The 13537-nt window shown below is 56.6% G+C and overlaps 1 protein-coding gene across 3 annotated transcripts in view; it reads left to right on the top strand.

The window, feature by feature from the left end:
* Positions 1-13141, top strand: part of PELP1 (proline, glutamate and leucine rich protein 1) — a 47340-nt gene extending 34199 nt beyond the window's left edge. For 2 of the 3 annotated variants that reach the window (XM_043476547.1, XM_043476526.1), the window contains exons 3-17: positions 336-441; positions 3150-3299; positions 3531-3602; positions 8304-8363; positions 8651-8801; positions 8974-9103; positions 9185-9272; positions 9643-9731; positions 9811-9927; positions 10038-10185; positions 10290-10449; positions 10996-11051; positions 11176-11382; positions 11485-12894; positions 12996-13141. In XM_043476547.1, coding sequence (XP_043332482.1) covers positions 388-441; positions 3150-3299; positions 3531-3602; positions 8304-8363; positions 8651-8801; positions 8974-9103; positions 9185-9272; positions 9643-9731; positions 9811-9927; positions 10038-10185; positions 10290-10449; positions 10996-11051; positions 11176-11382; positions 11485-12894; positions 12996-13088 — 2985 coding nt within the window. In that variant the 5' untranslated portion in view covers positions 336-387 and the 3' untranslated portion in view covers positions 13089-13141. The remainder of the gene's footprint in view (positions 1-335; positions 442-3149; positions 3300-3530; positions 3603-8303; positions 8364-8650; positions 8802-8973; positions 9104-9184; positions 9273-9642; positions 9732-9810; positions 9928-10037; positions 10186-10289; positions 10450-10995; positions 11052-11175; positions 11383-11484; positions 12895-12995) is intronic. The other variant, XM_043476537.1, reaches the window with a different exon arrangement.
* The last annotated feature ends 396 nt before the right edge of the window (positions 13142-13537 follow it).

Below are 13537 nucleotides of genomic sequence, written 5' to 3'. Positions count from 1 at the left end.
GAAGAGGGCCATCCATCTGTCCATCCATCGTCACCACCCCATGGAGCCAGGAGGTTTCTCCATTCCCAAGGTGGAGAGTTTGATTCTTTTCATGAGCTCACTTGCGTTGAACCCCACCTATGGCGGGTTCTGAGAGTCCCTCAGCCCACCTTCTGTGTGCTTCTTCCCTTGCTGCCCATGCCTCACTCCAAGTCCGCGAGTATCTCGGGAATGAGAAGCTGCCGTGGATCTGGAGTCAGGTCTCACTCTGCCCAGTGAGAGTAAGAGGGCATTGAATGGCTTTCTGTGCAGTCTGGCCACCTCTCCTGTGTCGTCACTTACCTCTGTCTTACCAGGTTTGAAGGCCTGTGTCTGCTGTCGCTGCTGGTGGGGGAAAGCCCCACGGAGATGTTCCAGCAGCACTGCGTTTCCTGGCTCCGCAGCATCCAGCAGATCTTGCAGGTGAGTCCACCGCCCGGCCACCGCCTGGCCCCCGCCCCCAGCCGCGCCCTGGTCTCCATTCAGACACAGCGCTACATTGAGGTGGATACTTTCAGTTCCGGGCAGGTTCTTTCTAGCAGGATAAGCCGCAAATAGAAACATGCTTTTAAAGATTTTGTTATTTTTATCCACTGGCTTATTTTAATTCATCTGACCTTTCACACACTCACTGTGACCTCTGTTTCACTTCCTTGTGAGCTCTTCTAATGAGTGACATCTCTGAAGCTCCTTTCTTCAGGTGTTGGATTTTTAGAATTTGTTTATTTAAATTATTTTTATTTTTTTGACTGTGCACCGTGTGGCTTGTGGGAATCTTAGTTCCCCAGCCAGGGACTGAACCCACACTCTTGGCGGTGAAAGCTCAGAGTCCTAACCACTGGACTACCAGAGAATTCCCCAATTTTTTTTTTTCTACTCCTCTCTTCCTCTTTTTTTAAAAATTAATTTATTTTAATTGGAGGCTAATTACTTTACAGTATTTTGGTGGTTTTTGCCATATGTCAACATGAATCAGCCATGGGTCTCTTCCTCTTTTTAACATTTAAATTTGTTTCTATTTTACATCCTTTGATGACATCCCCACTTCGTTCTTCCACAAGTGTGTTCTGGGCACACACGGCAGGCTGTGTGCTGAGTTCTGGAGAGATGGTGGGGAGATGCAGTTGGACCCTGCTTTCATGGTGTTTAGAGTCTCTTGCAGGGGTTGGGAAACTGTAGGTGTTTCCAGATAGTAAAATATTGTAGGTTTTATGAACCATATATGGTTTCTGGTTGGTTTTTTTTTTTTTGGCTGTGCTGCATAGGCTGTGAGATCTTAGTTCCCCAACCCAGGGTCAAACCTAAGCCCCCTACAGCAGAAACAAGGAGTTCTTCCATTGGACAGCCAGAAATGCCCATAGTTTCTGTTGCCAAGTGTTTCTTTGTTGGTTTGTTTTTCAACCCTTTAAAAAATGTAATAGTCATTCGTAGCCTGTGGGCTGTGCAAAAACAGGCATCCACAGACCAGAGTTTGCTGACCTGTGTTCTAGTGGAAGAGAATAATTATACAATGAGTGTGAAGAACTAAACTGGTGGGTGCTCTGGAGGTAAAGAAAAATACAGTTCTCTGAAAGCATGTTAACGAGAGACTCTGAGCCAGACCAGGGTGGTGTGTGTGTGGCTATCAGGGTCAGTGGTTCAGGGAGGGCTTTTCTGCTTTGATGAGTAGGAGTACATTGGGCTGAGAAAGTTTCGAAGTGTTCTAAGTGTGCAAAAGCCCTGAGAGAAAAGGCGTTTGACTCATTTGAAGAATTATAAGCAGGTGGGTGCGGCAAGGGTTGATGAGATGCAACTGGGGAAGTAGGTAGACAGAGACTAGGCCATGTGTGGTGGTGTAAGCATATTAAGAAGTTTGGCGTTTATTCTTGTAACAGCGGGAATTCATGGAAGGTTTTGAGCAAGGGGAAGGAGGTGGTGGTGGTGGTGATGTGAGCAGATTTTCATTTGGAAATGCCACTCTGGCCACCATGTGGAGACAGGATTGGCAGCAGAAAAGCGGAGCAGTGGACACTGAAGCCAGATTTTCCTGGGATGAGCAGTGAGCGGGAGAAGGCCTGGGACTGGGGAAGATAGACAGTCCTGTCAAGACATCTGGCTTCGCTGGTAGGGGAGAGAAGCGCGGAAACACCTGAGATCAGGCACATGGAGTACGGGCTCAGGAGAGGATTTTCATGGTGGGAGAGATGTTTAGGATGGGAGCAGGCACAAATGCCAGTGGGAGGCATCCTCCTGAGGGGGCTGGAGACAGGGAGCTAGTTAACAGTGTGAGGGGCTTCTGAGAGGAAGGGGTGGGGGAGGGATTGTCCCCAGATGGAGGAACACCCCCTCTAGTGGGATGAGGACCGAGATGGAGTTTTCAGTTTGGTGGTGGGAAGCTGAGGGAGTTCCCATCTTTGGGCTTCAGGCTTCTCTGAAATCGTAGGTCAGGTTACACAGAAGGGATGGTGCCGGAGAAGAGCTGAGCAGCGGAGGGAGCTAACAGTGAGAGACGCAGTGGGAGTGCCAGGTGGTGTTGAGGCCCGTTTGTGGCTGGTAGACCCACCGAGTCTGACTTCCTCACAAGGGTTCTTGTTTGTTTCACTGACATGTGGCCACTGGTCTAGCAGGAGGTAATGTGCTGAACACTTTTTCCTTAGGTATATGTTAATTTGTTAGGAAAAGTCCTCAGACTTCAAACCATTTTTCCTCCGTGAGTTCATGGTAGGTTTGAGCCAGCCACACGTAAGCTTGGCGAGATGGGGTGGCTCTGTTGTGGCTGAGACTTTGGTCCGGGAAGAACTCCTCTCCATCCTAGCAAGGAGATTGTGGTGTGGGAGCAGCAAGAAACTCTTGAGATCATTTAGTGAGATCTTTAAGGTGTGACTTCATTACTTTTTCTCCCCCCACCCCCCGAACATTCCTAGGACCCCGACACCACGGTCCTAAAGTGTGCGCACACATCCTTTCTCTGGATGAATGTGTTACTCGGTTGCTCCGTGTCTCTGATACACTCTGTCCCCAGGGGATTTGACGGGAATGGGGGCAGTCGCTGTGGAGTTTGTCGGAAGCTCCATGTTGTCATGTGGCTCGTTCCTCCTCCTCTCGGTGACCTTGATGGCCAGGTGGGAGCGTGGGCTGTTGTCGCTGTTTAGTCCCAGGACCCGCCCCCCACCATGGAGCTGGCTGTGACTGTGCTGAAGGACCTCCTCCGGTACGCGGCCCAGCTTCCTGCAGTCTTCCGGGACATCTCCATGAACCACCTCCCCGGCCTCCTCACCTCCCTGCTGGGTCTCAGACCGGAGGTGAGCCGCCTCCCAGCTCCTCTACCCTGGGCCCCTCCAGTGCTTGCTGTCATTCACACCCACTGGATTGGAGAACTTGATGGGAAGTGGTTGGGGAATGGGATTGAAGAAGTGAGAAGAGGCAGGGGCTGAAAAAAAGTGTAAGGAGAAGAGACCCTGAGGGGTGGTGGGGTGGAGATGGATGGGTTCTGGGGGCGCTGGGCTCTGCCTGACCGTCTGTTCTTCCCACAGTGCGAGCTCTCAGCGCTGGAAGGAATGAAGGCCTGTATGACCCATTTTCCTCGGGCGTGCGGGTCTCTCAAAGTAAGTGTTCATAAAAACTCTTCTTCCTACCAACACGATTGCTGTCTAAAGGTTCCTGAAGATTATAAGCATCTGTCTCCACAGCTCTAATTACATCACCTGGTAGCTTTATTTACTTATTTCTTAAAAGTTTCTAATGATATCATTTATTTATTTTAGGCTGTGCTGGGTCTTCATTGCTGTACATAGGCTTCTCATTGCAGTGGCTTCTCTTGCTGTGGAGCAGGGCTGTAGGGTGTTTGGTCTTCAGTAGTTTCGGCTCCCAGGTTCTGAGAACAGACGGGCCTAGCCATTCCATGGCATGTGGGATCTTCCCAGTGTAGGGATCAAACCGTGTCTCTTGCATTGGCAGGCAGATTCTTCACCACTGAGCCACCAGGGAAGCCCTCACCTCATAGCTTTAAATACATTCTCATTTAATTTTCACAGATGAAGAAACCGAAATTGAATAACTTGCCTAAGGTCTGAGGCCAAGCCCAGACTCTCCCCTGGACTCTCCTCTCTCTGCCCTGCCTTCTCTGTACCTCCAGGATGCCCTGCCCATTTTTCTACCATCCTGTTTTACTCTGTTCCTAAAACTCGTTGTAACTGCCTCCAAGAAGCCTTCCTGACTTACTATTTCCCTACGTCAGCTTCCCCAGCACTTTGCTCTCCTGCTCCTGACTGATCTCCCTCTGTCCCTTCCCCACCCGGTTCCCTGGGCTGTGGTGGCCGTGTGAGGGGCGCTGAGCAGCAGGGCCGTGCTCAGTCAAATAGGCAGGGTGGACGTGGGTCCAGGCGGGAGGAAGGAGGTCAGCGAAAGAATTAGAGTTTTATTTTTAAGGAGATAACAAAAACAAATATAAATGGTCATCAGATTCAGCCAAAGCAGTAACAGTTAAAGGGCCTCTGGGATTGGTACATTTGTTGTCTGTAGGATAATTCTGTTGCCAGCTCGTACCTAAGAACAAATAGGTGTTCCTCTCCTGATTAAATGTTCTCTCTTGCTTTGGTATACTCATCATTGCTTGACAAACCACTGGGTTTTCTCAGATGGACGCACAGATCTGTGGAGAACTGGAATTAGTGGCAAATTAATAATTTGTGTAACTCATGTGATTAATCACAGTAAATGATATTACTATACTCGGTATTGCTAGTTAAGGGGGAGTTTGCCGTTCAGGTTTTCTTGAAAGTCAAATCACATAGTTCTGTGACCAAGTCAAAAAAGTAAAAAGAAACAGAAAGGGGGCTGGTACCCACGACGTGCCAGGCCCTCTGCTGTGTGTCTGCCATGCGTCATCTCATTTTACAGTAATTCTGTGGAGTTGCTGTCACCAAATGAAACAGGAGAGGGGCCCAGAATGGTTTGACTGACACAAGCCTATGTATCTGTAGTTGTCAAACCAGGGTGTGAGCAGGAATTGCTTGCCCTTCAGTCCTGTGTTTTTTTCACCAAACCGAACTCCACAGGTGATGTTAAGAATGTGGACAGGATTGGCAGCTAGGCTTCTACACTGGCGGTGGCTCTGCTCCGCTGTTGGTGGCATGGGAAGGATTGTGAGCGTGTCGCGGGCACCTGTGCTGTGGTCTGGGAGTGTCCTTACTGGTGACTTGCAGTATTTGAAAAGCCCCAGAGCACGTGGTATTTCTCCGTGAATGTGGGGTCATGTCCTTATTGATGTCTTGTTTTCATAGGAATGCCACTCCTGGCAAGTGATAGAATCTTTGGTTAGCAGGGCAGGACTTTTTGTCAAGAAGGCATTTGGAGTAACTCAGAAATTTTACTGAATTTTTTTTGTTTGTTTTGTTTTTTACTAGAGTTTACTAAGGTTAGTTAAAACTGCCTTTCTTCTAAAACTGTAAATTAACTTCTCGAATTACACAGGCTAGCTCTGTGTCTTTGATTCTTACTGGTGACGGTTTGTGAGATTTTACGGCATAAGCCTGCTTCTGTTGAGCTAGGTTTGGGATCTGTGTCTCCCTCCTGGAGAAGGAAATGGCGACCCACTGCAGTATTCTTGCCTGGAGAATCCCAGGGACAGAGGAGCCTGGTGGCTGCTGTCTTTGGGGTCACACAGAGTCGGACACGGGTGAAGTGACTTAGCAGCAGCAGCAGCATCAGTGTCTCTGCATCCCCCCCAAAAAGTGAAGGGAGAACTGAGTGTTACCTCTGGGGTCAGGATTTGAGTAGTCAGACTAGACTGTCTGTGAGTCCTCTGCTTGTTGTTTAGTCACTCAGTCGTGTCTGACTCTTTTGCGACCTGTGGACTGTAGCCCACCAGGCTCCTCTGTCCATAGGTTTTCCAGGCAAGAATACTGGAGCGGGTTTCCATTTCATTCTCCAAGGGATCTTTCCTGACCCAGGGATCGAACCCAAGTTTCCTGCCTTGGCAGATGGATTCTTTACCACTGAGCCACCGGGGAAGCTAGGGCCCTTAATTTTCATTGTGAGTGGTCAGGAGAATTGATCTATAACTCACAGCCTCTTGTCAGATGGCATTTTTGAAGGCATGGCCTGCATATTGAGTACCCTGTCCAAACCAAGCAACAGAACTTATGCTGTTACAGCATCCGTATGCCTTTATTTCTCTGAGGACACAGCGTCTTCTGGAGAATGCCCCTCTGTTAGGAGTTTGGCTTTGGCTGTTGCTAGCGTGGCAGACATGAATCTGTCATGCACAGACGCCCCAGGGGCAGTTTGTACTGGAACATCTTGCAGACCAGTGCTTGGGAAGTGGATAGCTAGAGTGTGTATCTGCTCTCTGTTCCACCCCCTAGAAGGTTCTAGGGCAGCTGCCGTCTCCAAGTTCAGGACTCCTCCCAAATGAGGCATCTCAGCTTTCTGGGTCCATGAAGTCAATCTATCCAGGCTTCATCTCTCCTCCTCCTCAACACATTGATTATTTGTTCTGTAATGAGTGGGAAAACTCACCCCCCTCTTGAGGGCACCAGGACATACCATGTACGCACACGTGCTTTCGTTCCTGGTGAAATGTCCCAAGTGAGCCTTGGTTTGCCTTACTTTGTTTTGCATTGCAGGTCATTTCTGGTGGAACTGTGTGGTCAGGGCCGTGTCCCTGCACTCTGCTTGACCGCAGGCACATAAGCAGACCTTTGTTGGCCTCAGCGATCTGGCTTCCTGGGTCTCAGGGAGAGTGTGAGCAGGAAGTTGGTCCAAAGGGCTGAGCGCCAGTGTGGATGAGGCTTTGGTGACTCTAAGAAATAGCATCACTGGAGAAGCTGGTCAGGAGCCCAGCGGGTGGGGGCTGCTTTTGGTTTGAAGTGTTCAGAGCCCTGTCCCACCAGACGTGGAAGTGCTGTCTAGGTCGTTGTAGGCCTTCTCCTACCCTGGGATCAGCTGTCACAGTGCTCCTCTCTCTCCCACCGAGAGTCCTGCAGTGGAGCCTGGAAAACCAGGTGTGGTTCCTGCCCCAGAGCCTCAGCAGGGAGCCCTGAAGGGTGGCTCCTGAACTTCACTCTGCTGGGCTCTGCGCCTGCTTCTCCCTGCTGTCTGCCTTGTTTTCTGGAAGTTGACTTTTGTGCCTGTGATGCCCCGATCCTGGTGGGGTCCATACATACTCGCCTGGGATTTAAGGCCCAGCCTGCTTCTCTATGGGCCCCGTGGGAGACTGTCACTCCCCTCACTGTGTTGGCCTCTCCGTCTCCTTACCTGCCTCCTCCACTTTCTCCCAAGCCCAGCTTGGTCCTGCCTCCCAGCTCAGTCCCTCCAGAGCCGCCCTCTTTGGTTCCAGGTCATGATTTTTCACACATTTGTCTTCCTGTTACACCCACTGACAGTGGAAATCCTTTTCTGCTTCAGTGTTCTTAGTCTTTTTGTGCCGTGGATCTCTTCTTTGGATGTTTTTCAATTAGTAAAATACATGGAATTGTAGGGAAAGTGTGATAGAATGCACATCTTTGTTAACATGTCAAGTAACAGAATCCAGCAGCAGGTCTGATGAGTCCTGAAGTTTCGTGATAGTGATGCCCTTGAATGAGATGCCTGTTGACAGCTGTGATGTGAAGTGAAAGTGAAAGATCTCTGCTGGTGACAAAGGGACTGCTAATACTACTGTGGCTTTTTGTCTGCGTTTACAATTGAAAGAAAAATTTACATTTTATTTATAGGCAAGTGAAAATGATTTTTTCCCGTCCATGTTCACAGGTCCCTTTGATTCTGCCCCCAGATAAGTGGGGCCCCAGTTATATGTTTTCTCGTGGGCGCCACCAGGCAGCAGGCGGGTCCTGGTGACTGACTGGCCGGTTGCTGCTCTGAGCTCACTGCCCCCGTCTTGCTGGTCTACCTTCCCTTCTCTGTCGACTTCGTGCTGCTCTCACTGCTCCCGTCCCCAGCCCGGTACTCCTGGTCTGAGCTGGCAGGGAGTTGGGGTGTGGAGGCGCCTGCTGTTCAGTGCTGTGTCCTTTGGGCCTGAGGGTGATGACTGTCACTCTGCAAACGTTGGAGGAGGGGCCCCATGGTCTGTGGGACACAGCCCCCAAGCAGGGAGGCTGAGGACAGGGGTCGGCATTCATTTTCTACCACGAGTGGGCGTCTGCTCCTGGGTGCGGCGCCCCTGAGGGTGCGTTGCTTCCTCATCTGCAGGAGAGAGAAAGGCCTGAGATCCTGGGCCTGGACGCTGCTGCTGGGAGGGCCGGGGCTCTGAACCTGCCCCTTAGAGCTGACTCCCCAGCTTCCCCCTCTCTCTCCCCATGATCCAGGGCAAGCTGGCCTCGTTTTTCCTCTCACGGGTGGATGCCTTGAGCCCTCAACTCCAGCAGGTAAGGGGAAGGAGGGAGACAGCGGGGAGCCTGGGGTCTGAGCTGGTGCTTCCCCCCACCTCTGTTTTCTATTGCCGCTCCCCCTGTGTCCTCATTCCCCTCCCTGTTAACGCACAGTACACACCAGTAGGGGCTTCTGCCTCCCAGTCTCCATCTGTGTCTTTCTGCCCTTTCTTCCATTCCATCTCTCCTCCGGGTGCTCTGACCTCCATCTTCCTGGGCGCTGGTGGGGTTGGGATCCACGACTGGGCTGATTCCCTCCTGACTGGGTCCCCCTTCTCCGGCAGTTGGCCTGCGAGTGTTACTCCCGGCTGCCGTCTCTGGGGGCCGGCTTCTCCCAGGGCCTGAAGCACACGGACAGCTGGGAGCAGGAGCTGCGCAGCCTGCTGGCCTCTCTGCACAGCCTGCTCGGGGGCCTGTACGAGGGCGCAGAGGCAGGTAGGGCCCGGCTGACGCTCCGGGGCGGGGGGTGGGGTGAGGGGACCAGGGGACTGGTCCAGGGAAGGGGGGCTGCTGAGTTCTAGGCAAAAGGCAGTAGGGAGAATATGGGTGGGTCCTCCACCTGAATGGAGGCGGGGCGGCAAGTACAGGTGGCTGTGTGTCTGTCCAGCGCCCATGCAGTACGAGAGCCCTGGGGCGGAAACGTTGCTGTCCCCCTCAGAAGATGCGGACGCCCACACCCTCCTCCGGCTGCGGCAGAGGTTTTCGGGGCTGGCCCGCTGCCTGGGGCTCATGCTCAGGTGCGTGAGGGAGTGAGGCGGGAGGCAGAGGGCCGCACTGGGGACCCCACGCTGAGGGGCTCCCTGCTCGATCCTCTCCAGCTCCGAGTTCGGGGCACCAGTGACCGTCCCCGTGCAGGACATCCTGGATCTCATCTGTCGGACCCTCAGTGTCAGCGCCAAGAATGTCGTGAGTGGAGCCGGCCCCGCTGGCAGCCCCTCTCCGGGACCCTGGGCGGCCAGGCAGGCAGGCTGGGGCTCCCACAGTGCGTGGTCCTGACTCGTCCAGCTGCTGTTAGTCCCGAGCTCTTGACCCGCGCCCGCCGGCGTGAATGGGCTCCCGTGCTGTGGGAGCGCTTGGAGCAGGTGCTTCCCCAGGCGACCGTGAGCTGGGCGTCCACGAGTCACCACCGAGGGCTCCGGCCTGCCTGCCCCATCGTCCTTCCCCGGTCTGTCGAGGACGGTGTTTCATCTTGTCGGGGGAGTTGGGCTGGGGGTGGCCTCCTCACCTGCGTGTATGCAGTCTTGCCCCACTCCTCATTTGCTGGTTTTCCCCACAGAGTCTGCTGGGAGACGGCCCCCTGCGCTTGCTGCTGCTGCCCTCTCTCCACCTTGAAGCCCTGGACCTGCTCTCGGCACTCATCCTCGCGTGAGTGGGGTCGGGAGGAAGCGGTGCGGGGTTTGGGACGTGCTGGGAGCGGGGGTCATCGTTCTGTCTTCACCCCCAGGTGTGGAGCACGGCTCTTGCGCTTCGGGGCTCTGATCAGCCGCCTGCTTCCCCAGGTCCTCAATGCCTGGAGCATTGGGAGGGAGAACCTCGGACCAGGCCAGGAGAGGCCCTACAGGTGACCGTCCAGGAAGGGAATAGAGAGGAGGGGTGGTGGTGAGCGGGCGCTGCCGGGCTGGGGGCGGCGGCGTGGCCTCCCCTCACAGGCGCCCTCTGCGCCCCCTGCAGCACCGTGCGGACCAAGGTGTACGCTGTCCTGGAGCTCTGGGTGCAGGTGTGCGGGGCCTCGGCGGGGGTGCTGCAGGGGGGCGCCTCGGGGGAGGCCCTGCTCTCCCACCTGCTCAGCGACATCTCCCCGCCAGCGGACGCCCTCAGGGTGAGAGAGGCCTCCCCGTGCCCCTGGTCCTCACTCGATCCAGCCTCCCGCCCGTCCTGCCTTCCTGCCGGCTGGTGTGTGATCTGTGTTCCCTTCCCCGCCAGCTGCGCAGCCCCCGGGGGAGCCCTGACGGGGGCTTGCAGACTGGGAAGCCCAGTGCTCCCAAGAAGCTGAAGCTGGACGTGGGGGAGGCCATGGCCCCGCCCAGCCACCGGAAAGGGGACAGCAATGCCAACAGCGATGTCTGTGCAGCCGCACTGAGAGGTGGGTGAGGCCTGTGCCCGGCACCTCGGGGCCGGGAGGGTCTGGGAGCACTGGAGGGACCGGGTGTCCTGGTGGGGGGCGGGGGTGGAAAACACGCAGACCCGGCTAAGAGCCTGCCGAGGGGCCGCACTCTCCCCAGGGCTGCAGGTGGGTCCTGCTGTTGGATGGGTCTCGGGTGTTTTCGTTTGCACATCCTCTGTCCATGGCGTGTGCTCGTGTGTCCCGGAGGGCGGGGGAGGAAGAGGACGAGACCCCTGCCTGGCAGAGCTTGCACGCCCCAGGCCCGCTGCTGGAAGCAGAAGTGACTTTCCTTTGGGTCCCGCATGTGCACTGCCCTCCAGCGCTCCCCATGTGTAAACTCACGTTTAGAATGTATCTCCATCTGAATTACATAACGTTCACAGCTTTGTGTAGTAGAGGTCCACTCATGAGCCCCATTTTATAGCTGAGAAAACAGGAGTCACGTGACTTGCCCGAGGTGGGCAGAGCGGGTGCTGCCCTGGGCCGCCCGTCGTGTCAGCCTCTCACGCTCGTCTCCTCCCCCAGGCCTCAGCCGGACCATCCTCATGTGCGGGCCTCTCATCAAGGAGGAGACTCACAGGGTGAGGGGAGCCTGGTCCCCGCTGGAAGGGGTACTGGTGGGGGTTCATTCGGACCTGGGCGCAGGCCCTGGAGGACGGGCGGGTCGTCTGGCGGCGCCTCCAGCTGTGCGCTCTGTCCTTCCAGCGACTGCATGAGCTGGTGCTCCCCCTGGTCATGGGTGTCCAGCAGGGCGAAGCCCTCGGCAGCTCCCCGTACACCAGCTCCCACTGCCGCCGCGAGCTCTACCGCCTGCTGCTGGCCCTGCTGCTGGCACCCTCGCCTCGCTGCCCGCCGCCTCTCGCCTGCGCGCTGCGGGCCTTCTCCCTGGGCCAGCGCGAGGACAGCCTGGAGGTAACTGCTACGTGGGCCGCGTCCACCTCGGTGTTGGCCCTGCGCGCCCCCAGTACTGAGAGCCTGTGTCCTGACCCTTGCTCTCGCCCCTTCTTCCCCCAGGTCTCCTCCTTCTGCTCAGAAGCCCTGGTGACCTGTGCGGCTCTGACCCACCCCCGAGTTCCTCCCCTGCAGTCTGTGGGCCCCACCTGCCCCGCCCCGGCCCCAGTCCCGCCTCCTGAGGCTCCAGCTCCCTTCAGGGCTCCAGCCTTCCACACGCCAGGCCCCCTGCCCTCCGCGGGCACCATGCCCTCTGCAGGCCCCATGCCCCCGGCGGGCCCCCTGCCCCCCACACGCCCTGGACCTCCAGCCACAGCCAACCACCTGGGCCTGTCTGTGCCAGGCCTGGTGTCTGTACCCCCCCGGCTCCTTCCTGGCCCTGAGAACCACCGGGCAGGCTCCAGTGAGGACGCTGTCCTGGCCCCAAGTGGCAGCCCCCCACCTACTGTCCCGCCAGATGAGACTTTCGGGGGGCGAGTGCCCAGACCAGCCTTTGTCCACTATGACAAGGAGGAGGCATCCGACGTGGAAATCTCCTTGGAGAGCGACTCTGATGACAGCGTGGTGATCGTGCCTGAGGGGCTGCCACCCCCGCCCCCGCCGCCCTCGGGCACCACGCCCCCGCCAGTAGCCCCCGCTGGGCCACCTGCAGCCTCCCCTCCTGTGCCCGCCAAGGACGAGCCAGAAGAGCTGCCTGCAGCCCCGGGGCCGCTCCCGCCCCCTCCCCCGCCTCCTGTTCCCGGCCCGGTGACGCTGCCGCCACCCCAGCTGGTTCCGGAAGGGACTCCTGGTGGGGGAGGCCCCCCAGCCCTGGAAGAAGACCTGACAGTCATTAACATCAACAGCAGTGATGAGGAGGAGGAAGAAGAGGAGGAGGACGAGGAGGAAGAAGAGGAGGACGAGGAGGAGGATTTCGAGGAGGACGAGGAGGAGGAAGAGGAGTACTTTGAGGAGGAGGAAGAGGAGGAGGAGGAGTTTGAGGAGGAGTTTGAGGAAGAGGAAGGTGAGCTGGAGGATGAGGAGGACGAGGAGGAGGACGAGGAGCTGGAAGAGCTGGAAGAAGTGGAGTTCGGCCCGGCAGGCGGGGAGGTGGAAGGAGGAGGGCCTGTGCCCCCAAGCCTGCCGCCTCCAGCGCTGCCCCCCGCCGAGTCTCCCAAGGGGCCTCCGGAGCCAGGACTGGAACCCGGCCTGCTGTTGGAAGTGGAGGAGCCTGGGACCGAGGAGGCGCCTGGGCCTGAGACGGCCCCCACGCTGGCCCCTGAGGTGCTCCCCTCCCAGGGGGAGATGGAGAGGGAAGGGGGGAGCCCCCCTGCAGGGCCACCGCCTCAGGAGCTTGTGGAGGAGGAGCCCTCTGGGCCACCAACCCTGCTGGAAGAGGGGGCTGAGGGTGGGGGTGAGAAGGTATCACCCCCACCAGAGGCGTCTGCGGCGGCGGAGGCGGAGGTGGAGGCGGCAGCTCTCCCCCCGGAAAAGGTGAGGGGGCCCCGCGGGGAGGAGGGGCGGGAGCGACGCGCATCCTGACCCGCTGGGTCTGTGCCTGCCACTGTTCTGAACTTCTTGTTTGTCCCTGGAAGGAGCAGGGTGACACCGCTGCCATGCTGGCTGACTTCATTGACTGCCCCCCGGACGACGAGAAGCCGCCACCTGCCTCAGAGCCTGACTCCTAGCCCCACCCCCCCCCCCTTTTCTTTTCCAATAAATTTACATCCTTCAGTAGCGACTGCTGCTTCTGCCTTTTGCCACCATGCTGTCCCCAGCCAGAAGCCCAGGTGTCTGCTGGGCTTGGCCTGTACCCACAGCGGTTCCCAGGCGTCCTGTGAGCCCCGCTGGCCATAGAGGAGCCACCGACCCACAGGGTCGCTCTACAAGCCAGTGTCGGAAGCTCACGCGTTGGCCCGCTGCTCTCGCTGCACGGGGTGCGTGCTTGGTTGGCTGGAGAAGCAAGCAGCCCTGCTTCTGTTCATCCAAGGGTGGGGATGTGTGGGACTGTGTGTCCTAGTGAGTGAACCTTTTAAAACACACATACACACTGCCTTGGTCTAAAGGAGCAGGCTGAGTGACTGTGATGGAAGTTTAGAGAGTTACGAGAAGGTACAGAGTTTAGTCAGGGACTCCT

The sequence above is a fragment of the Cervus canadensis genome, chromosome 1 (assembly GCF_019320065.1).
Source record: "Cervus canadensis isolate Bull #8, Minnesota chromosome 1, ASM1932006v1, whole genome shotgun sequence".
In the NCBI taxonomy this organism is placed as follows: domain Eukaryota; kingdom Metazoa; phylum Chordata; class Mammalia; order Artiodactyla; family Cervidae; genus Cervus; species Cervus canadensis.
This window is presented reverse-complemented; position numbering and strand designations above follow the sequence as displayed.